Below are 23,883 nucleotides of genomic sequence, written 5' to 3'. Positions count from 1 at the left end.
ACGATCCACAAAACTGGCCACCTCACTGTTCACTGCTAACTCCAGGACATTTATGAATAAGTGAAAAAGCAGCAGTCCCAGTATAGATTCTTAGAGATCCCAATCCCATGGAAGTCTATACACAGCTGACTCAGGCTGAAGGTGGGCCTGGAATCTGACATTGCTGGGCTCTAGAATCTTGTCATGTAATAAGAACAGCTCTGCAGTAGGGAGAGCTGAAACTGTAAATTTTGGGTTTTCTCAGTATGTAGTTTTCCCAACTTTAAGTGTAAACTTTTGGGTTTGAAGAAAAGCATCACAAAAATCAGAAAAGGGTAGATTTCAAAGGACATTGTGTTTCAGCTCACTTATTGGTTGAGGAAGTACAAGTTAGGCAAACAGCCCAATTGTTCAGCACCAAATACAGGGCTACAGATATGTGTAAATTAGGTATACCTCTAGAGCTATACAGGACATTCAAAGCTGACTGGTTTCTGTAAACTAACCTGAGAGCTTCAAGTGCAGGTAATAACTGTTGTACAGTGGTACCTCTGGTTACAAACTTAATTTGTTCCGGAGGTCCGTTCTTAACCTGAAACCATTTGTAACCTGAGGTACCACTTTAGCTAATGGAACCTCCTGCTGCTGCCATGCCACTGGTGTGCAATTTCTGTTCTCATCCTGAGGTAAAGTTCTTAACCCGAGGTACTACTTCTGGGTTAGCGGAGTCTGTAACCCAAAGTGTTTGTAACCTGAGGTGTTTGTAACCCAAGGTACCACTGTAATTACAAATTCCTAGCAGCCCCAGTAGCCACCATATTCAATGGCCAGAGATTATGGGAGCTGTTGTCCAGCAATATCTGGAGGACCACAGGTTCCTGAATCCCTAAGAAATCCTCTTCACACTCCTAATTCCCTTTGGAAGGCTCCAGATGAACATTTTGATGCAAGATTTATTGGAGGCTAATGGTTTTATTTATTTATTATTTATTTAATCAATTAATTATTTTATTTATGGCATTTTCATCCCACCTTCTTCCCCATGGGCATCAAAGTGGCATAAATGGTTTTCTCCCTCCTCATTTAATCCCCACAGCAACCATATGAGGCAGATTAGGCTGAGAGGCAAGTATTAACCCATGGTCACCCAGTGAGCTTCATAGGTGAGTTGGAATTTCAATCCTGGTCTGACACTCTAACCACTACACCACACTGAGGAGAGAGCATGGAAGGAGAGACTAGGTTTGGGCTATCAGTGGGTTACCACCACCCATCCATTATTTTAAAGCTTCTATCACTATCCAGAAGAGCTACAACTTTGGAAATGAAAGCTGAGATTAATAGGGTAGTAAATTCTGTGCCAGACTATCAGATTCCATCCACTGGGGATGTGGATATAGGAATCATGCAGAGGACTCTGTGGTGGGCTGAATTCCATTTGAACTCACAAGCACCGCAGTGTTCAGTTTGACTGCTCCATCGAGAATTGAATGTATTGGCTTGATCTGGTTCATTGCTAATTTCAGGTTCATAGCAAAAGCGGGGGCGGCAACATGGAATCATCACCTGTGCATTTTGACTGCCAAATTTGCACTGATCATAAGACTGCTGGAACCTGTTTGCCCACTGCTCTGATGGAATGCAATTAAGTCCAAGCAGCCGGCAGCGGCATCCATGACTGGAGAGAACCCAGTGTGTCCCCAAGGTTCTTTTGTTGGTTCTTTGTGTTGTTCTTTGGAACGTTGGAACGTTGCTTTAAAACACTGCTAACTGCCACTGCCTGGGGGATACATACCATCTCTTGGGTGCAAAGACTGCATTCACAAAGATGGGACTGATTTCCCTTATCAATCGCTTTTTCCCTTTGGACTGCTACTTCAACTTGTACACTACTCTAGTCCTGGCTCTGTTCATCAGCCTCTTCCAAATGATCCTATGTGGCTCCTTTGTGTGGTGCAAGAGAGCATGGAGAAGCATCTTGTCCTTTTCAGTAGAACCTGAAATCACTGAGAATCCCCACTTTTTGGAGCAACAGCTGGGCAGTTGGTTCCGCTCTGAGACCGGCACACCAATGGTGAGTTTCAGTGACACCTTTGTTCATATCTGAAGTTGACTCACATTGGGGGTTTTTCAGTTTCCAGTTTCCAACAGCAATATTTACTTCCTCGTTTATTGAAGAGATCTCCTACCCATCCTTCAGCAGAAACCTTCCCAAGGCAGGTCACAGCCATATAGCATCAAAACCCAAAATAAAACAACTATGTGGTTTTCTCAGCTTACAACAGCAATATGTACTTACAAATTTATTTAAGAGATTTCCTACTTTTCCTTCAGCACAAAGGTTCCCAGAGCAGGTCACAGCCATATAATCAAATAATATCAAAATCCAAAATAAAACAATTATATGACAATACAGAATTCGCACACATGTTAACTGGCAAAAGGCAAGGCTGAGAGAATGATAGAAACTACTTAATGAGCATGGGGATGGGGTTCCATGTTTTAATGTTCATGGGGATGGGGTTCCATGTTTTAGGGGCCTTCAATGGGCAGAAAGCAGCAGTGTGATGCCATGGTCATAATGAAAATGGCATTTTAATGGGCCATTTGAGTCTTGCATTGACACAAACTTCGACACTGAATGAACTTCTAAGTGAGATGGGAGGAGTCAAAAATGACCTGACAGTATTGCATGATTTGGCCACCAGGAGACAGGAATGCAGGAAGTAGCCTTATACAGCTCCAGACTGTTGGTCCATCTAGTTTAGTACTGTCAAAGCAGACCAGTGGCAGCTCTCCAGGGAATCAGACTGGGATTTCCCCCAGTCCTATTTAGAGATACCAGGGATGGAACTTGAAACATGCCTCATTCTGCCTGATGGCATAGTACCCTGTTTAGTAAGGTGGTATTTCCAATTGGTTGTTCTTCCCTTTGAATCACTTCGCTGCCTCCTCTCTTCCTAGAAGGAACATGTGGAACCCAGAAGCCATCTCCAAGCAGCTGTTGGAAAAGAAGAAGGCAAGCCATCGAGACAGGAACCAGCTCATTCCGGTGATTTATTATTATTTTTAAAGAGCCAAGCTCAGTGTTGACATTTGATCATTCACATGGTCTTTCATGGCATCCATGAAAGTGTACATACACACATTTGTTTGTTGGTTGGGTTCATTGAATAAGATAAGTTCAAGATAATAAAACCTAGATCCAAAATCTTTTTAAAAACAAAAGAAAATGTATTCAAAACTTAAAATTATAGGAGGAGACAGAATACACACAGGAAAACTAGCCGAGAATCATCTAACAAAAATACTTAGAGTTGAGTTGAGTTAGTCAATGAAATGCAATCTAGAAGTTGGCTTACAATGCCCATTACCCCTGACCATTGGACATGCTTGCTAGGGCTGATGGGCACTGCAGTCCAACTACATTTGGAAGGCCACAGATTCACTGCTGTTCTGAAATAAAGTCAGTGCCTCTTAGGCCCACAAATTGGTATATAAGTATTCTAACACATCTAATAAATATATAAATATGTCATGAGGTCTGACAGGGAAGTGTCAGGCCCCCACAGGTCGAGAAGAGGCTGGAAGCTTGGAATGCAACTAGCTTTTTATTCACAGAAAGTAACCCAGCAAAGTTTCCCTGGCTCGACTCCTTCAGCTTGAGAAGTTGCAGGAAACTTAGCTCCGGCCCCACCTTTCCCCTCTACACTCTCACTCTGGAGCCCTCCCTAACAGACGGTGACTCCAATGTGGGAGTTAGTTCCTACTCTTCTGGTTCTGTATGACTCATTGCTTAGCAGCAGGCAGGACTTCCAGCACCACCCAACTCAACCCTTCCCCACTGTCCCACCACCAGGACCCGGGTTCTAAGTCTTTGTCTTCCCTGTCTTCCCTGGCGGGCTCCTCATCTGGCCAGTTCCTGACAAAATATGAGAGTCAGTGGGCTCCATACCAACCTGGAGGTGGAGAAAAGCTCACCAGTGTCTTCATTTGGCTTACAGGTACCAACCACCAGGAGAGAGAACCACAAAATATAGGCAGTCGCTGTGCCTCCATCCGCAGATTGCTATGTGACAATACAGCCTGTGCCTTATGTGACAGGGCAGCCATGGAGGCTGAGGAAGTGATGTGTGTTCATGGATTAAACCCTGGGTTTCAAAGAGATGACATCATTTCCCCATGGAGCAACAGTGAACCTGCCCCAAACTGTCACCATCCAGAATTGGGCCCAGAAACAACTCCTTCATCCAGGAAGGAGCAAGTTCTTCCCAAATGCAAGGGGAAGAAGGAAAAGCCATTCCATTCTACTCAGCAAGCTGTTTCCATTTTCAGGGAGTATGGCATGAGTCCCAGCCATCTCAACAACCATTCCATGTTCACTATGAATGAACGTTATGACAGCTCTGATGACAGAAGTTGGGAAATGAGAGACCACTTCTACTCCTCTTCTAGCACATCTTCTGTGCTGTCTTTCAACAGCTGGGCAGATCACAGCCCCTCTACTGAACTGCCGGAGTTATCCAATTTCAGCAAGAAGAACCACATTCCTTTGAAGCATAGGACAAATGAAGCATCCTCTTCATGTGAAAAGGAGAACTACCAGGGCATGAGATTCCACCCTAAAGCAGCAAAACATTTCCCCACTTTCTTACCTGTGGTCTCACAAGCAAATACAAAGTCTCCTAGGGTTGAATTTGCTACCGCAGACACTCCCTTTATGGCTAAGGCTCCAAGGACCTTGGAGCAGCATTTGGTCATGAAAAGAGTTCAACACAAACTGGGTCTTCCATCAGTTGTCCTCAGGTCATTCAAGGCTTTTTTGCCTCTTGGTATGGATTCCACTTTCCTGCGCCCCACAAAGAAGGAGGCTACTGTGTTGATGAGGCCTCGGCTTCTTCCTTTCATGAGTGTGGCAAAGAGCAGGACACTGGAGCAACACATGAAAAAGATGATTTGCATGCGGCGTTGTGGGCTGCCAAGGCAAGTCCAAGAGGCCCTCAAGCACATGAAGCTGGCCTCTCACCTCACCACAAATATAGCATCGTCTGCACGCAGGAAAAAAGGCCGAGGCGTCGTCAAGGGTGAGAGAGAAGGGAAGGTTCACTGGCACGTTCTACACTGGGAATCCACAACCAGGGAAACAGCCCTCAAATCTCCCCCTCCTTCCAAAGCAAAGCCCCAGACTACAACTGGTAAGAAGTCATTTAAGGCCAGACACAAGCTAATAGAGAATTCCCAGAGAATAATTGTCCCAGAGGAGAAGAAAGCCCCCTTGCCCAAGCTGACCCTACCGCACAGCAGTTACAGTCAGCGACTCAGCAGGCCAAGGCCAAGTCTCCGGGGGAAGGCAGATTGTGTGGATATGAATGTTAAGTATAAAGGCATTCAATTCCTATGGGCTACACTGTACATTCAACCCCATAGCAATATAATACCCAGTGCTCCCGAGTTGCTAGCTCCCCCATCTTGCTCGCATCACGCCACTGAGTTTGTCCACACAAGGACACCTTTTTCCCCTGCCAATGAGGAGCAGTGTTTGGAATCCCATGTCATCAGAAAGAGGGCTCAACACCCGTGGGGCCAGCCCAAACTGACACAAGAGTCTTTGCAAAAGTTCCACCTGCCTACAGCACCCCATGCTTCCTCCAAATTGTACTCGGGAGGGGAAGTGAGGGTATCCCCTAGGAGCTCCTTGCCTTTTGCCACCTTGGAGACCAAGAGGCACCTGGAGGGCCACATCAAGGGTAAGGTCATAGAGCACGGGTGGGGCGTCCCCAAGCGAGTCATGGAGTCCCTCCACCACTCCACTCCACTAACAAAGGAGCCCAAAGGCAGTCAGGAGATGTCTGCATCCCACAAAGGGAAGAGGATTCTGGGGAGCCTTCCATTGGGGAAAGCATCAAATTTCTCTGGGATGCCAAAGCCACAGTGCAACCAGCATCAAGTGCTGAAAAGACCCGTGGACCAAGAGACTCTTGAAATCTCACTGGAGCTTGTTGACCCCATGTTTCATTTGCCTCAGTCAGCTGGCCACCAAGACAAGGAACATGACCTTCCTAAAGTTGCCCCACTTGGTTTGAAAGCCCAGCAGCCTCAATCCCATGAGGTTCCATTCGCAGAGAAAGACATCACCGTTAATATCAAACTCAACATTGCAAGCAAAGGTTTGGCTCACAGGCAAGGATTGTCCACACTCTACAGAAAACCTTTATCCTATTTGTACAAAGAGGACACCCTTCAGGTGCCCTTTTCCACCTTGCCCAGAAAGGATACCATATTTGACTTCACCTCAGCAGAGATCCCATTCATTGAGCAGAGGACTCGGGAGGATCTGGAATGGCACGTGAGAAAAAAGAGGTTGCAGCATGCTTGGGGGTTGCCAAGCCTTGTCCAGAGATCTCTCCATTCTGTTTTCCCAGTTGTCCCCCAATCACAGCAGCACCGGACATTGCAGCACGTGGAGGTGAATGTTCTTCTGGATGAGCTCTCCTTCTTCAGTGATGCCATCATCCAAGAACTAGAGCAGAATCTGCTGAAAAGAATTACACTTCACCGATGGCGCTTACCCCAAAGGGTCCTTGAGTCCCTCAGGCTGCTTTCCCCAGAGATTGTGGATGTTGCAGGGAAACAGGATGGAACTAGGATAGGGAGGAGGACAATGCCAAGTCAACCTTTGGTGTACCCCACACTTCAGTCTAAAGCAACAGAGAATAAGATATTCCACTTGGATGAAAAACGTCTGGACATTTCCCCAACATTGTCCAGACATGCTTGGCAATGCATGCCAACTTCACTGAGTCAGTTTCCCCCCAAGACCCTCCACAGTCAAGGGCTTCTGGAGCCACACAACATCCAGCCATCTGATTGGACAGAAGACGTGGACCAGGTTGAGTCAGCCATGCAACATGACCATTTGCTGTCTCTCTGGGGCATGAAGGGTCTGGGTGGAACAAGGCACATGCCACCACTGCAGCCTTCCATTCCCAGAACAGCAACCACCTTCATGTTTTCAGAAGCAAAGACACCATTCCTCTTGGAGCAAGAAAGGAAAGCCTTAGAACTCCACATTAGAAAAAAGAAGCTACAGCATGAATGGGGCTTGCCTAGTCTTATTCAGAAATCCTTGCATGGCTTCAAGTCACAGGCTCCCCCACTGCCCAGTCTCCAAAGGGCTGAAGCCCATGTCTACATTCTACTACAGAAACCATCGTTCCTTCCCCAAAGCACCTACAGTCAGCTGGAATTCCACATTCAAAGAATGATGCTACAGCGACAATGGAAGCTGCCTAAGAGGATTCTGGAATCTATCAAGATTTTCAACCCTGGATTTGGGACAGGTCCCTTGGAACTACAAAATACAGAGTACCAAAATAAAAGCTGTGACTCTCCGGGCAGATTATACCCTGCCATCCCAGTAGCCAGAGAAGAGCTGTCCTCTTGGGAAGAGGCAAGGCAGGCGACGTTTGTGGGTGAGAACATCTTCACACATGGACCCAAGGCTTACAGGGCACAGCAAATGGTCAGCCCACACCAGGATACGGAGGCAGGAGAAGTCCCTGAAGGAGCTTTTTCTGAATCATCAGCTGCCTCTACAGATCACCATAGCCTCAGGAGAAAGTCCACAGAAACTGGTCTCCAGCCCATGGGAAGCTTCAAGGTCACACCTGACGACCCTTTCCAGAAGTTTGCCCCTCTTTACAGCCAAGTGAAGCCCAGAAGCACATTTCTGCCCTTGGTGGAGGGTGAAGCAGTGGATAAGGGGGAGCTGAACATCAGGTACGAATATCCAGAGCATTTACCTAGTCAACAGAGTGAAATCTTGAATACGATATATGCAGACCCTGCAGCCTTGCCACACATGGATGAATGTTTCACAGGAATAGACTCAATGAATGTTTCCTTGGATGGAAGTGAGGCTAAAGAGAAACCAGAAATTAACGTCTACAAGGAGCATTCGGTGGCAATGGCATCAGCAGATGACCAAATGATTGACTGTGCAACCTCTCAAGATGAGGCTCAGGACCAACTAGAATCCTATACAAAACATAAGAAAATCTGTCAGAATTGGGGCTTATCACGAGTTGTGCAGAAATCCATGAGAGCATTTTGCCCACCTCCTCCTAAGTCCCTTCCTCCTATTTGTCCACAGGTCACCAAGGAAAACATTCGTGTGGATCCAGACACTGAAAAAGAAGAAAGTGCCACTGGTGAGAGTCTCTTTGTGGAAGATGGAAAGGTTCTCTATTGGGAAGAGCAACAAGCCACGGAGCAAGATGACGTTAGTACCAAGACAACACAGAGAGACAAGAAAATGAGCACCATTGATGGAATCTCACAGGAAATTGAGAATGGAGTTCCTACTGAGATAAGCCTATACTCCTCAAAGGACACCACTGGTGAGAGACCACAAATGTCAGCAGAAGATTCTGTGATAAATGAGCCACTAGAAGTCATGAAGGAAGTTAATAACAGCCCACAGGCCACAGATGCCCTGAATATTTGGGGACCTGAGGCTGCAGATAATCCTTATTTGGAGATTCTGCAGGGCACAGAGGAAGCAAATTATACGGGGGAGACCCCACAAAGAGTTGAGGAACTGGTATTTAATACAAAGAGCCCACACATAGTTAAAGAAGAACTATCTACCAGTGAAAGCTCACAAGCCACAGAAGAAGCAAGGTTCATCGGATTGGAAGCCACAGAAGATGCTGCTAGTGAGATACCACAGGCTGCAGACACTGTATCTGGTGAGAGAAGTCCGCATAACACAGAGGAAGAGAACCTCACTTATGAGAACACACAAGTAGCCACTAGCCCAGAGAGCTCAAAAGAGGATGAAGAAGTGGCCATTGCTATTGGGAGTCTAGAAGCCACTGAAGATGCAAGAGTTGCTGAACAACAGGCTAGTCAGGTTTCACAGGTCAGAGGGGAGGAGGTGACCATTGCTGGTGAAAGCTCACAGGATCTGGAGAGTGAGAGTGTGACTTCCAGGAGCTCACAAGCATCAGAGGAAATGGATGTCGCTCCTGAGATCCGAATTGATGTTGCAGAGGATGAAGAAGCCCCGCAAGCAGAAGAGGAAATTATTGATGAGATTCCCTGTGTCACAACTACAGGAAGCTCCCAAGAAGATGGTGAAATTGGCCTTATGGGTGAAAATCCACAAAATAGAGAGAAAACAAGCATAGTTCCTGGGAGCCCACCAACACCAGAGGAGAAAGCAGTTGCTGGTGAAAGCCGAGAGGCCACAGATGAAAGGGATGAGAGCTCAGAGATTGCAGAAAAGCAAAGCACTCTGCCTGAGTGCCCATCATCCAAAGAGGAAGGAACTGCAGAAAGGGAAAGTCCCCAAGCAGAAGAGGGTGTGCCTGGTGAACACCCAGCAGTCACAGCTACGGAGAGTCCGCAGGGAGAAGAAGGCGTTAGAGTTGCCAATGAGAGGTCCCAGGTGATAGTTCCTAAGGCTGAAGAGGCTGGGTGTAGTAGGAAGCCATTTCAAGACACTAAGCAACATGGGGAATCCCACTCCAGAAGGCAGGCTGTGACCTTCAGGTGGGGCTTTCTGAAACGAATCCAAGAATTCCCACAGGCATTCTTGCTTCATCTGCAGCCCAGATACCACAGGGGCTATAAACTGACAGGAGGACTTGGAGACCAATCCCAAGCCAAAATGAAATCAGGCCTACGGAAGAAGCCACCAGTCTTCCGGACGGAACTGCGGCTTCAGGTAGAGCGTGGTGGGAAAATCAGTATTTGTGGGGCCACGAAGAAGCCCCTTCCTTTATTTTCTCCAAAAGCCCATCCCTCTATGGTGATCCCAGAGGGGGGAGGCAAAGGAGGCAGCCAGGAGGTGAAACCTGGGAAGTGCCTGGGCAGACCTTCCTATCTTAAAGGAAGGGCATTGAGGCACAAGGCGGTACTGAAATCCACTCTGCATGTACATATGCAGAAGATGGCACCAGAACAGGACTCGGAGATTCCTCTTGAGCCAGAGAAGCATGAACAGAAAGTTCTGTTCCCTTGTGCCACGCTGCTCAGCGATTACAATGCAAGCCCTGGATCCAGCCAAGTTCCTGAATCCCAGGGGCTCAGGTCTCTAGACAAAAGCAAAGAGCCAATTCCATGTACTTGCATTGAAAGATTTATTGGGGATAAATGCAGTATTTCGTGGCAGCTCGAATCCAGCCTCCAGGGGATGGTACAGAACAACCAACATCCAGTAGGACCGAGGAAACCTCAGCCTCTAGATATCTCACATGCTACTGCTTCGCCCTGTGTGTGCCATACTACAGTTATTCAAATGGACACCAAATTTCCATGTGTAATGGGTGCAGATCAAAAGTGTCAGCAGCAACAGGGGGTCCCAACGGGTGCAACGACCTTCCAATGTGGGACTGTAGTAAATAATGGAACTCAGGGGTATTTGGATTTGCCTTCTGTGGAAGGCAAAATGGATACTGATTTCCCCAAGCAGGAAGTCTCAGGGGACAATCTCCTTAAGCCTTCTGAAGTAGCAAGAGACCACTTGCTCAGGAACCACATTGCCCAGAGAGCCTTGGGGTCCTTCATCCTTCCTTGCCTTGTCATCTCCTCACACACTGCCTATGAAGACATGGTGGCTGAACTGGTCAAGAAGGCATCCAAAGAACGTCAGGAGAGACTCAGCAGCCAGTTACACAGGAGGAGGGTCAGTTTGGGGATGCCCAAAGAGGAAAGCCAAGGGCTGCCCTTACAGACCCAGGGACATAGAGCTAGTGCAAGGGGGCAGCAAAAGCCATCTGCAGTGGCATATACTCAAGAACCAAGGAGCAGGCGGTCCAGCAAATACTCTCATGATATATGTTCAGGCATGGCACCTGCCCCATCTCTCAACACCAATAATAGCTCTCGGGTTCTGCAGGACCAGGAAGACATCCAGTCTGCTGAAGAAAGTAGAAGTGCTTCAAGTGAGAGCTCTGAAGTTTCAGGAGAATCCGAGGCCTCTGGAGACTCGTGTGCATCTTCTTTGGATGCAGATAGTGAATTGCCAGACCCTCCTTCGGATTGGATTCACTTGGAAACCAAAGGTGAGGGTGTAGAAAGAGAGTCTGGGAGCATCTCCACCTTGGTCCCTAAGGATGCTTCTCCGACACGACCAGAGACCCCCTGCAAGCAATGCTACCAGCAAATGGAAGGCCAGTTGCAGTTCAGCAACGTATGTGAGTGGCAGAGAGCAGGAGACTGGGACAGCGACAACATCCAAGTTGAAGAAGACAGTAGAGATCAGAAGGTGGGACAGAGGCCTAAGGATAGATCTTGCCTGAAGTCGGGAACCATCTTGAGACCCCAGGGAAGGCGTGCCTCTTCCAGTTCCCACAAGGATTCTGACAAGAGGATGTCTATTATTGGCTCAGTCCTGGAGAGGATATTACACCTAAAGTATGGGATGCACATTTGGTTGCAAAGCCATGGCATAAAGAAAGCTGCCTGGAGAGAAAAGAAGAGGCAAGCATTCACCACTACCAATTGCCCTGAGAAAGAGGACATGTTAAAAGGGCCTGAAGTGTTCAGAGATGCTGAGCCTGCTATGGAAGGAGGTGCTGTGCGCTAGACAGGTGGGTGTACACATATTATGTAGCTCAAACTGATGAGGAGGCCCACGGACCACAACCCATCTTCCAGAAACATGGTTCATTTCTGGCAGAAAGACAGAGGATCCCATTACAGCCCTGGTATTTCAAGAAGCATCTTCCAGAAACCCTCCAGAGCACACCATAATGGAAAGAAGAGTATGAGGTCAGAAGAGAAGTTGACGGGGTTGGAACAGGTATGTGGAAACTCCAGCCCATGGGCCTAATTAGGCCAAGCATGTGTACATGCCATTTCCCCCAATCCACATATCAGGTGTGGGGTAGGTACTGACATGTCCCCACATCTGCTTCCACAACCCTCATTTGCAGTTGGACTGTGACATTCTGTGGATTCCCTCCCAACCCACAACCTACAAGAAGGTCCTTTTGAAGGTCCAGGGAATTTCAGGGCTTGCCAAACCCTGGTGAATAGTTTGGGTTTTGTTTCGTTTTTTACTTAAGTGTTTTCCCAAGGTTTAAAACATATAAGTTATGATTACCAGCAGCTGCACCCCTCCAAGGTTTCCCAATTTATCATTCTGCTGCATAGCATTCTTGATTTGTTTTGTTTTAATGAGATGTAGGGGAGCTTCTTCTGTGAGGAATAATGTTGGTTGCTTTTGTTGCTTTAATAAACCTCCATTTTGTTAATATGGGATGCCTTGGCTAGAATTCTTGGGAATGGTCCTGTAGTGGTAGCTCAACCTTCTCCAACCAGATGCCCTTCAGCTATTTGGACTACATGTTTGTGCTGCCTGAAGATGATGAGAAATATAGTCCAGGCCATATAGCAGACACAAGGCTGTTCTCCAAGGTAGCCATTTTCCCAACTGACTTTCATCCTACCTATCCATTCTCCTAAATTCAGGCGTACTTTTTATCTATGCCAATGTTTCCCAACCTTGGTTCTCCAGCTGGTTTTGGACCACAGTTCCCATCATCCCTGACCATTTGTCCTGCTAGCTAGGGATGGTGGGAGTCGTAGTCCAAAAAACAGCTGGAGACCCAAGTTTGGGGAACCCTGATCTGTGCATAGAGATATAGATATACAGTGAACACTCGGCTTGCAAATGTGAACCATGTGGGATGCACATTTGCAACCTGTAGCATTCGCAACCTGTAGCATTCGCAACCCGCAACTACGCACATGCGGGTTGCGATTCGGCACTTCTGCACATGTGCAAAGTGTGATTAAGCGCTTTTATGCATGAAAGACCGCCGAAAACCAGAAGTAACCCATTCCGGTACTTTCGGGTTTCGGCAGTCCGTAACCTGAAAAAACACAACCTGAAGCATCTGTAACCCAAGGTATGACTGTAACTATAAATATCCCCAATGGTAGAAGCACATAGATACAGAAAGAAACATATTTTCAGCATTTTGTTTTATTTATTGACTCCAAACAACAAATGGGAATGAAATGTACTGACACCCCAATCCTCAAAAAAGTTGTGTTCTGCATGAGGAAGATCCCGGGTTCAAGTCCCAGCATCTCTAGGTAGAACTCGGAAAGGTCTCCTATCTGAAATTCTGGAGAGCCAGCTGCTGGTGTTTAGGGTAGACAATACTAAGCTAGATGCACCAATGGACCGACTCAGCTTCCTAAGTACAGTGGTACCTCGCAAGATGAATGCCTCGCAAGACGAAAAACTCGCAAGACGAAAGAGTTTTTGGTTTTTTGAGTTGCGTCGCAAGACGAATTTCCCAATGGGCTTGCTTCGCAAGACGAAAACATCTTGCAAGTTTGTTTCCTTTTTCTTAAAACAGTTGCTACTTGACTTCGAGGAGCAACTCGTGCTTCGCAAGACGAAAAATTCGCTAGACGAAAAAACTCGCAGAACGAATTAATTTCGTCTTGCGAGGCACCACTGTTCCTGCATTTGTGCCTTGGACCCATCCCTTGAACCCATCTCTGCCTTGACCCATCCCTTCCTCTTGCTCTCAGTCGCTCAGTAGATATCACTGGCAAAGATCTACAGCAGGGAGATTTTTGTAAGTGTCTGTATCATTGTGGGAACTACGCACAGTGATTTCCCTCCATACCAATACCACCGTCAGCCACTGAAAGCTCTGCGTTTCGCTTTTGAGCTCAAGGAGGTGTCTCACATTGACAGAACATTTTGAACACAATTTGAAAAAGAGCTTCTGCAAAACAAAGAAAAAAACTTTTTATTTAAAATCTACAATCTCTTATTAGACTGGGAAACAAAAGACAAGCTTGTCAAAGCCTCTTTGACACACTGGGCAATAGATATAGGACATAATACAGATTTTAATCTCGGGGGGGGGGGGGACTTTGGGAAAACAATTTGAAGTTTACAGCATGTTATTCCTTGAAGGAGAACTACTTGCAAATGATTTGCAGATGGCATTTAACTCCAAGTAGGCTTGCTAAGATGTCTAAGACAGAATCAGATAAGTGCTGGAGATGCAATGAGATTGAGGGAATGTTCTTTCATATGTGGTGGACCTGTAAAAGGGTAAAAGAGTTTTGGGAAATAATTCATAATGAATTTTTTTGGGGGGGATATTTAAAAGTACCTTTCCAAAAAAAACAGAGTCCTTTTTGTTGTGGGTAATTCAGAGTGAGATTCCCAGGTGTCAAAAAAGGTTATTTATGCATGCTACTACTGCGACCCATGTTTCGTTAGCCCAAAAATGGAAAACAGGCAAGGTCCCAACTAAAGAATAATGGCAACTTAAGCTGATGGAATATGTGTATATAAGTTTTGATGGATGTAATAATGGGATACTGAACTGAACTGGTTTAGTTTATGTAAAATATGCAGGTTTTCATGATACGGAAAATGAACTATAGAAAGAGAAGAAGGGAAGTCATTGATATTTAAGGCTGTTTAAATGAGTATTTTAAACTGTAAAACAGAAAACTTCCCAGAATTATTTGGGGAAAGCTACAGCTGTTTAAAGTGGCATGATATAGCTTTAAATAACCCAAAGTAATATTTCTGAGTTAGTGGAGTCTGTGACCTGAAGCATATGTAACCTGAAGCGTATGTAACCCGAGGTACCATTGTATAGTACAGAAGGGGCCTAAGATATAAGATATCACCTTTAAAAGGGAAATGCAATGTTGGATGGATGAGAACAGACTAGGAAAATGTGATTAACAAAAAACAAAACAAAGCCTTGAGAGCTGGGGAAAGACATGTGACAGGGAAATATGATATCTGACAATATCTGGAGATTAGATTCATTTGAGAGAGAGAGAGAGAGAGTCTGCACAATTCAGTAAAAACCTGAAAGGGTTTTGAGTTCACTGTAGACAAAAGTTTGTGATTTCCCTGAGAGGCTTGATCCCATTATCCAGTGCAGTGAATGACTGCATTTTATTTCTATCAGAACTGCCCTTCTTGTTATGTGCCAGCAGGTGGCAGCATTTCATAACAAAAGCATAGTTTATGGCGCTGTATTTCCACAGAGGTCCAGGTAGATTGTGAGTCCATTTGCCCTATTCCCATAGCTGCTTGGAAGCGATGCAAAAGTCCTTGTAGAAGCTCCTATCCATGTCAGCCTGTCCCAAGGCCACCGTGCAGATGACTGCCAACCACGGAAGTCAGCTCTAATGGAGCTTTTGTCACACATGCACCAACTCTTCCCATTTACCTGAGACTGGTCTGCTTTCTCATGCTTCTCTCTAGTAAATCACTGTCCCAATCCTGCCTAAGGTGACCTGGGCGATGCCTCGTAAATGGAGATATATGTACAGAAGTGAACCTTGGCTTCCCTTCCTTTCTTGGAATGTGTTTGTTTCTTTTATTCATATCGCAGAATCATAGAATTGCACAGTTGGAAGGGACCTTGTCCAACTCCCTACAGGTAAAAGGTAAAGGACCCCTGGACAGTTAAGTCCAGTCAAAGGTGTCTATGGGGTTGTTATTCCTCTTCATCCTGGAGAAGAGTGACTAGTGGGGTGCCACAGGGTTCTGTCTTGGGCCCGGTCTTATTCAACATCTTTATCAACGACTTGGATGATGGACTCAAGGGCATCCTGATCAAATTTGCAGATGACACCAAACTGGGAGGGTTGGCTAACACCCCAGAGGACAGGATCACACTTCAAAATGACCTTGCCCAGAGAACTGGGCAAAAACAAACAAGACGAATTTTAACAGGGAGAAATGTAAAGTATTGCACTTGGGCAAAAAAAAAAAAAAAAATGAGAGGCACAAATACAAGATGGGTGACACCTGGCTTGAGAGCAGTACATGTGAAAAGGATCTAGGAGTCTTGGTTGACCACAAACTTGACATGAGCCAACAGTGTGATGCGGCAGCTAAAAAAGCCAATGCAATTCTGGGCTGCATCAATAGGAGTATAGCATCTAGATCAAGGGAAGTAATAGTGCCACTGTATTCTGCTCTGGTCAGACCTCACCTGGAGTACTGTGTCCAGTTCTGGGCACCACAGTTCAAGAAGGACACTGACAAACTGGAACGTGTCCAGAGGAGGGCAACCAAAATGGTCAAAGGCCTGGAAACGATGCCTTATGAGGAACGGCTAAGGGAGCTGGGCATGTTTAGCCTGGAGAAGAGGAGGTTAAGGGGTGATATGATAGCCATGTTCAAATATATAAAAGGATGTCACATAGAGGAGGGAGAAAGGTTGTTTTCTGCTGCTCCAGAGAAGCGGACACAGAGCAATGGATCCAAACTACAAGAAAGAAGATTCCACCTAAACATTAGGAAGAACTTCCTGACAGTAAGAGCTGTTTGACAGTGGAATTTGCTGCCAAGGAGTGTGGTGGAGTCTCCTACTTTGGAGGTCTTTAAGCAGAGGCTTGACAACCATATGTCAGGAGTGCTCTGATGGTGTTTCCTGCTTGGCAGGGGGTTGGACTCGATGGCCCTTGTGGTCTCTTCCAACTCTATGATTCTATGATTCTATAATTTGTGGCGCTCATCTCACTTTCAGGCCAAGGGAGCCGGCGTTTGTCCACAGACAACTTTCCAAGTCATGTGGTCAGCATGACTAAACTGTTTCTGGTGCAATGGGACACCGTGACGGAAGCCAGAGCACATGGAAACGCCATTTACCTTCCCGCCAAAGTGGTACCTATTTGTCTACTTGCAGTGGTGTGTTTTTGAACTGCTAGGTTGGCAGGAGCAGGGACAGAGCAACGGGCGCTCACCCTGCCGCAGGGATTTGAATTTCTGACCTTCTGATCAGCAAGCTCAAGAGTCTCAGTGGTTTAGACCACAGCACCACCCACACCCAATGCAGGGATTTTCAGCTGTCCTCATATGGGGATCAAACCTGCAACCTTGGAGTTATCAGCACCACTCTTTAACCAACTGAGCTATCCAATAACATTGAAATTTTAAAGATGCATTTTTTATATATATTTTAAGTAAGAGGGTGGGCGAGGGGAGGAGGTATGGGGTGGCATCATGGGAAAGGAGTAAGCGGGCTCTGCCAAGGCAAAGGGTAGGGTAGGTTCAGAGAAAACAGATATCAGTTGGACAGTGCCAGGAGTCTCCTGAAGTCTGGTACCAGCCCTGATTGTAGCCAACCATGTCACACCCTCCAACATTCCTCAGATGAAAATAAGGACATTTCTCAATCCCCCACAACTAACCCTCCTCAAGCCCACATTCCACTCCTGCCCCCAGAGAGAATTTCATTTCCCCCTCTCCCCCCCTTTTGATAATTTTATTTATTTGGTTTTTTAAATTAGAATTTTACAATCACATATCCAACATACAACATAAAAACAAGATTCCAAAGAATCTCTTGGACTTCTCTCCTCCCCTTTGTGGGTCCTATTAATCATTTCCTCCTGCATCTTTTATAATAATCCAGACCTTTTACATCTCTATTATATCCAAAATTCACCATTTCTCTACAAGTGTTATTCCAATCCTGCTGACGGTTTTAACTGTTTACAATGGTTTTTAAGGTAAGTTCTAAATTTCCCCCGTTCCTCATTAAAATTTTGGTCTTCCTGATTTCGGATCCTTCCAGTCGTTTCTGCATAGTCCAGCAACTTTTCTCTGGTCGGGTCCAGAGAGCATTTCCTATCAGAAGAGGGGCGAGTCCCACTACCACTACCTCAATGGGACCCAGCACACACACCCTCCACCATCTTGAGAAAACCCCTTAATCCTGATTTTATTTTATTCTTTGGTAGATTTACAAAAAGAAAAACACACACCAATCAATGGATTTTAGAAAGGGGCAAGATTAGACGTGTGCGCAGCGGCACAGCAAGCTGATTGGGCAGCTGGAGCGGCGTGCGTGCCCTGCGGCTAGGGGCGGAGCCAGCTGCCGTGGGGGCGGGGGCAGCCAGGGCAGGATGCTCCATAGGGCCTCTGAGGAGTCTGCCTGCCTCCTCCCACTTGGCCGCCCTACAACTGAGGGGGAGGCGGCAGGCGGAACATTTGGGGCAGTGTGGAGCCTGCGGGCGCCCAAGCCACTGCGTCACTCCCAGGAGAGATGTGTGGCTCGGGTGTGCTGGGGGCCCCATGGTGAGTGCCTCCCAGCATTTTGTCATACCCCTCAGTGGAGACACGCGGGGTGGACTGCCCCCCACCGCAGCCCCCTTCCTCCACCCCTGCGTGTAGGCACAAAACATTTGTCTAAAGGCTCCTTGCGCTCCGCTCTGCTTCCCCTTTCTTCCTGCCCAGGGCAGTCTTGTCCTCTGCCTGTCCCTCTTCGCCTGCTCTCCAGAAACCACTGCAAGGGAGGAGGCAGCAGCAGTAGCCACGGAGAGGCAACAGGATGGTCCTTTGCTGGCCATCACCACTCGGGACAAGCACAGGCTCATCCTACTCCCTGAGCTTGGCAGTAGCAGCACTGGCAGGGGAAATGGGGCATCCTGGGGTCAAATCAGAAGTCAGGGTGGCTTTCGTAATTCCAGGCGGGATTGTCCCTGGAAAATGGGGACAATTGGAAGGCACGCGGTATCAACAGGAGCAGAGTGTGCACCCCATGCTTACACTTAGTATTTCCCACAAGATCATTGGACGGTAGGTTTTTGTCAAGGCTTCAGTGACTGTGGATGGGGTGGGAGCCACAGTGCTACGCACCCATACGAAAACCAAGATGGGAAAACTGCAGATTTGCACAGTGGGCTGGGCCAAAGTTTAGAGGTCTCAACGCAGAGTGAATTGGTTGATGAACTTCCATCTGTCTTTGTGTTGGGTTCTGATTGCCCTTTTTGGTGCAGCCACCTGCTTCCCTTCCCTCTCCCTGTAAATCTTAAATTAACTGTTGGCTTCAAGTCTGTGTTGCTTTTGCTTCCTCCCACCTAATCGGGGAACCTGGTCAATGTCACCAAGGTTGTATGGTCGAACAGGAGGAGCTGGAGGAAATAATGCACAAAGTGATCATTGGAGTGAATAGTGCAAAAGATACAGAGACCCTTTCCTCTCTATATATGACAGTGCACACTCATTTGCATTCTCCTGGTGTTCTGTCTGTCTGTCTGTCTGTCTGTCTGTCCATCTCTCTGAGACATCTAGACATTGTTAAAGTACGTTGTAAAAGATGCAGTATTTTTCAGCCACCAGGAGTTGAGGTCCAACATCTGAATACTGACAGATGACACTGATGGCATGCATTTGACATATCTAGTTCAATAAAATCACCTGTCATTAGCTTCAGAACACTTCCTGGTTCAGGTACCATGGTTCCATAACATCCCCTCAATTTGAAATGTCGAGTGCCCCGTTTATTCTTAGCTTTTTACTATGCTGAGTGTTAGGAGACCCCTCCCATTCCCCTCACGAAGCTACAATTGCCAGTATTCCATGGGGAAAGGGAGGGATGTCAAACCACTCTAGGAATTGTATCTCTGTGAGGGAAGAGGTGTCTCCAGACTACTCTCAGCATCTTTAATGAACTACAATTCCCAGGATTCTTTGGGGCAAACCGTGACAGTTTAAAATTGCGTGACCCAGCTTTGAATGTACAGTGCGGACAATGCCTTAGGTACCTTCTAGGGGGACGGTGGACATGATTTTCACTCTTCGACAGCTTCAAGAAAAATTCAGAGAGCAAAATGAACCCCTGTATATGAGAGCTCGAACACAGAGGGCACTTCGCGGCACCCATAGAGGAGGTGATGATGATGACTACTAGGGAAGTGGGAGAGACGGGTGGGTTTGGTTTTTTGGGAGATTCACTCATTATCCAAGAAGCTGGGTTCTATAGCCTCTCTTCCTAAGGTTTGAAATAAAAAAGGACTGTAAGAAATTTTTCCTTGTCTTTATACTTTCCTGGGCAACCAGCCGGGAGCCGCTGACAGCATCTTGACACCACTGTGGAAGGACGTGTGGATCCAGAATTGGCCTCCACAGTTACTTGAAGACTCACAGTTAAGATTGTGTTCATGGAAGAAGATCTTACTCGGCTATGAGTGATCGCCAAAGAACTATAGTGCGGACAATGCCTTAGAGATAAGGGGCCTCTGGGTTACAGTTAGAAGGGAATTGTCATATGGGATGGAGGAGAACAAACCAGGATGATGTGGCAAACAAAATGAATTGTTGATCATTTGATTTTGAGCTTTTCTGCTCTTCTCCCAGAATGCCTGGCTCTGAAAAAGAACACCTTTGGCCCTTTCCCAGGTGCCAAGGTGCAAACAATATTTAGAGAAAGAGAGAGGATGGGGGAGGGGTTTCTGCTAATGCAAACAGAAAGATGGGGGTGCGTTTGTCTCTAGTGGTTGGGTATCGACTGGACTATCCATATCACCAGGAACAGAGTGTCGGTTCCACACTCCCACAAGCTCATAGGATGGGATGTTTTTGTCAAGGGTTCAGTCATAGTGGATGGAGTAACAACCACAGTGCTAATCACCCATACAGAAACCCATTTAGAAGCCAAGATAGGAAAACCACAGATCTGCACTTTTGACTAGGGCAAAAGTCTCAGTTCAAACAAACTGGGTGATGAATTTCCATCTGTCTTTCTGTTGCGTTTCTGATTCTCCCTTTGGGTATTGTCAGCCACAGTTGGCCACCTGTGTTACTCCCTTTCTTTCTCTTCCATTGAATCCAAATCTAACTCTCAGCAGGAAGCCTGTGCTTCATTCTGTTTCCTCTCCCTAGAAACTCACCCACACTTTCACTTGACTTGAATTTTGATTGTGTTGTGTACCAACTAATCCCCCCGGGGTTCAAGAGCATTTCTTGTTGCTCTGTGGCTGTGCCTTACGGAAATCTGATCATATCCACTGAATCGAGGCTTGGTTAAGAAAAATATCTCTCTGAATTTTCCACGCATCTAATAAGATCTGATTCAGCAGCCTATTGCGATCACTGTACAGTGGTGCCTCGCAAGACGAAAAGAATCCGTTCTGTGATTCTCTTCATCTAGCGGTTTTTTCATCTTGTGAAGCAAGCCCATTGAAGGATTAGCGGATTAGCGCTATTAGCAGCTTTTAGCAGCTTTTAGCGGCTTATCTGCTGATCGGATCAGCTGATAAGCGTCTTAACGGCTTAGAAAAAGGTGGGGAAAAGGGGGGAAAAACAGCAGGAACTCGCAAGGCATTGTCGTCTTGCGAAGCAAGCCCATAGGAAATTCGTTTTGCGAAGCACCTCCAAAACGGAAAACCCTTTCGTCTAGCGGGTTTTCCGTCTTGCGAGGCATTTGTCTTGCGGGGCAACACTGTACTGCATAATATAACAAAAACAGTTATTCCCAAAATAACTTTTCTTCTTCTTTTTTCCTTTTGGGAATTATAGGGACAGAACTACCTAAATTGCATAGAAATTTATTTATGTATGCAAGAATGCTACTCGCCCCCAAATGGAAAGAAGCAGAAGTCCCAGCAAAAGAAGAATGGATACAAAAACTTATGGAATATGCAGAAATGCCGAAACTCACCGGAAGAATAAGAAATCAAGATAACAAACTTTTTATAAAAGAATGGAAATGGTTTATTGAATATTTACAGATAAATTGCAAACAGATAGAAACATCAGCATGATTATTATAATAACCTGCAGTTTCATTTTTATATTTAAAGTTTATATTTAAAGCAGATAATTAAATGAGCAAATTAAATGAATTTGGATATGCAGAAGATATTAAAAAATAAATTTAAGGAACTGCAGAAGCAGGGGGAAGGACGTCAAACTTTGAAATGTTAAAATGTTAATGAAATGTATACATTTGAAAAGTATTAACAATATAAACAGGAAAGAAAGCATATCAAAAAGTATACAACCAGACTGAACAATTCCCACATTAAATCATAAGATTTAAAAATAAAGATACAATAAATTAATATCAATAATAGCAACAATGTCCTCCCACACAATAACAGAAAAACCCTAAACCTAACCCAAGAGTCTGTTCAGCAGCCTCAGCTTTTGTAGCTGGAGTCAGTCCGGGCCCTGCCCACCCAGGCCAGGTGGAAAAATGCATGCAAGACAGAGAGCAGGTCAAAACTCACAGTCAAAATTCACATGTGTATACACAACATATACACAATGGGACTGATTTTTGCTTTCATCTGTGAATAGTTGGAGGGTATGGATAACCATCACAAAGAAGACAGTGCTTGTCATAGTGTACTGAATCATGTGCATGCCAGTCACTGAACAGATTTGCAAAAGGTTCTGTGAGAAGACTCAGATGCAAGGAAATCACTCGAGTCTTGGGTGGAATCTAGATACATATAAAAACCGCTCAAAAATGCTTTTTTAAAAGCTTTTTTTAAAAAATACAGTGAGTTTTCCATAAGGCTCACCATCACCATCATCACATTGTATATTGCACTTAAAACACACTTAAAACATTTTATTTGCAGCTGTATGGCTGAGTCCTTGCTCTCTGTAGACCCCACCCCTGAGTTCTTTCCTGCACAACAAAATGAGGGGTGGAGAACTGTTGCGTTCACAAAGTAAAGGAAGGACTGGACCCTGATTAAAAACAAGACACGAGGCTTTGACTAGCAAGGCTCTCGGAGAAAGTGCGTAAACCACACCCCTCACCAGGCCATTTTATTAGCAAAAGAATCTTTTACACAGTGCTCGTAAGAACCAATCATATTTCCTCTGAGCATTTCATCAAACCCCACGTGGGGGAAAAGTAACACTACAACACTAATTAGCATGCATATATTTTGGGGTAAATATGTTGAGAACTACAAAGGGGTAGTAAATAACTTGAGAACTACAAAGGGGTGGTAAATAAGTTGAGAACTACAAAGGGGTGCATCTGGCAACCCCAGAGCTGAGAAATAAACATGATAAGAAGGATGGCCAGAAAGACCAGATCACTACCACCTTCATGTGAGATCTGTTTCCTGGCTCCAAGATTAACATCTTAAGATATAAGAAAACTACATCAAAGTAACTTGCCCACTATCTTTATGGCACAGGATGCCTGCCTGGCGAAGCAACTGCTGTGTACTGCTGTGTACGTGACGTGAGGAGAGAGAAATGGGCAGTAGAGTCAAAAGGGCACGAAAAGGGCATGAATGTAGAATCTTATGGGATTTAATCAGAAATTATCGTCAATATATCAAACCCAGTCAACACAATGCTTTCATCGTGGACACGGTGGCTTGATATATATTTTATAATTCCTCATGGTAATCCCATCTGATCCCTAAAGAGAATCACTTTGTTTCCTCCATCCCTGACCCCAAATCTTGTTGGCTTATTTTTATCCAATTTAGGACAGTGCTCAAAAAAAATGCATATTCAATTCCTTTTTCTTTGGGATAGTTTTTTTTCTAAAAAAAGAAAATTTAAGTACTCACAAATGCACAATTGTTGAAAAAGCTAAACTCATGCATTTTCTTTACACTTTGAAGCATTATGCATGTTGCTGGCAATATACAAACATGGTGGTGATGAATGAGCAGTAATTTTGGAAGGAGCCTTTGTAAAGTGAGCCTATAATGACCATTTGTTTCCCTCTTGTCTTGCCTCTGCCTCCAACACACAAGCTTGTTACAATTTGTCATTTCTACTGAGCGGAAAAGGAAATGGAGTGTTGACCCTGGCGTCTGTCTTAAGCCTGCTTGAGGCATAAATCTTGTTTAGTCGTTTAGTCGTGTCCGACTCTTCATGACCCCATGGACCAGAGCACGCCAGGCACTTCTGTCCTCCACTGCCTCCCGCAGTTTGATCAAACTCATGTTCGTAGCTTTGAGAACACTGTCCAACCATCTCATCCTCTGTCGCCCCCTTCTCCTTGTGCCAACATCAGGGTCTTTTCCAGGGAGTCTTCTCTTCTCATGAGGTGGCCAAAGTATTGGAGCCTCAGCTTCACGATCTGTCCTTCCAGTGAGCGCTCAGGGCTGATTTCCTTCAGA

General features: G+C 45.7%; 1 protein-coding gene across 1 annotated transcript; it reads left to right on the top strand.

Moving 5' to 3' along the window:
- Positions 1 to 1,704: 1,704 nt before the first annotated feature.
- Positions 1,705 to 12,242, top strand: LOC310691540 (uncharacterized protein). Its single transcript, XM_083471402.1, has 3 exons — positions 1,705 to 2,053; positions 2,944 to 3,031; positions 3,984 to 12,242. The coding sequence occupies exons 1-3, from the start codon at positions 1,808 to 1,810 to the stop codon at positions 11,570 to 11,572; spliced, it is 7,923 nt and encodes a 2,640-aa protein (XP_083327528.1). The 5' UTR covers positions 1,705 to 1,807; the 3' UTR covers positions 11,573 to 12,242.
- Positions 12,243 to 23,883: the final 11,641 nt, after the last annotated feature.

This window comes from Podarcis liolepis, assembly GCF_965112155.1.
Source record: "Podarcis liolepis genome assembly, chromosome: 13".
Classification (NCBI taxonomy): domain Eukaryota; kingdom Metazoa; phylum Chordata; class Lepidosauria; order Squamata; family Lacertidae; genus Podarcis; species Podarcis liolepis.
Note: the sequence above shows the minus strand (reverse complement) of the source record. Positions and strands in the feature narration are given on the sequence as shown.

What these genes read in the sequence shown, in the direction of transcription:
- LOC310691540 (XM_083471402.1), top strand. Translation starts at nt 1,808, where the DNA reads ATGGGACTGATTTCCCTTATCAATCGCTTTTTCCCTTTGGACTGCTAC. An exon ending in CTGAGACCGGCACACCAATG is followed by an intron (nt 2,054 to 2,943) that starts GTGAGTTTCAGT and finishes CTCTCTTCCTAG; the next exon opens with AAGGAACATGTGGAACCCAG. An exon ending in ACAGGAACCAGCTCATTCCG is followed by an intron (nt 3,032 to 3,983) that starts GTGATTTATTAT and finishes TTTGGCTTACAG; the next exon opens with GTACCAACCACCAGGAGAGA.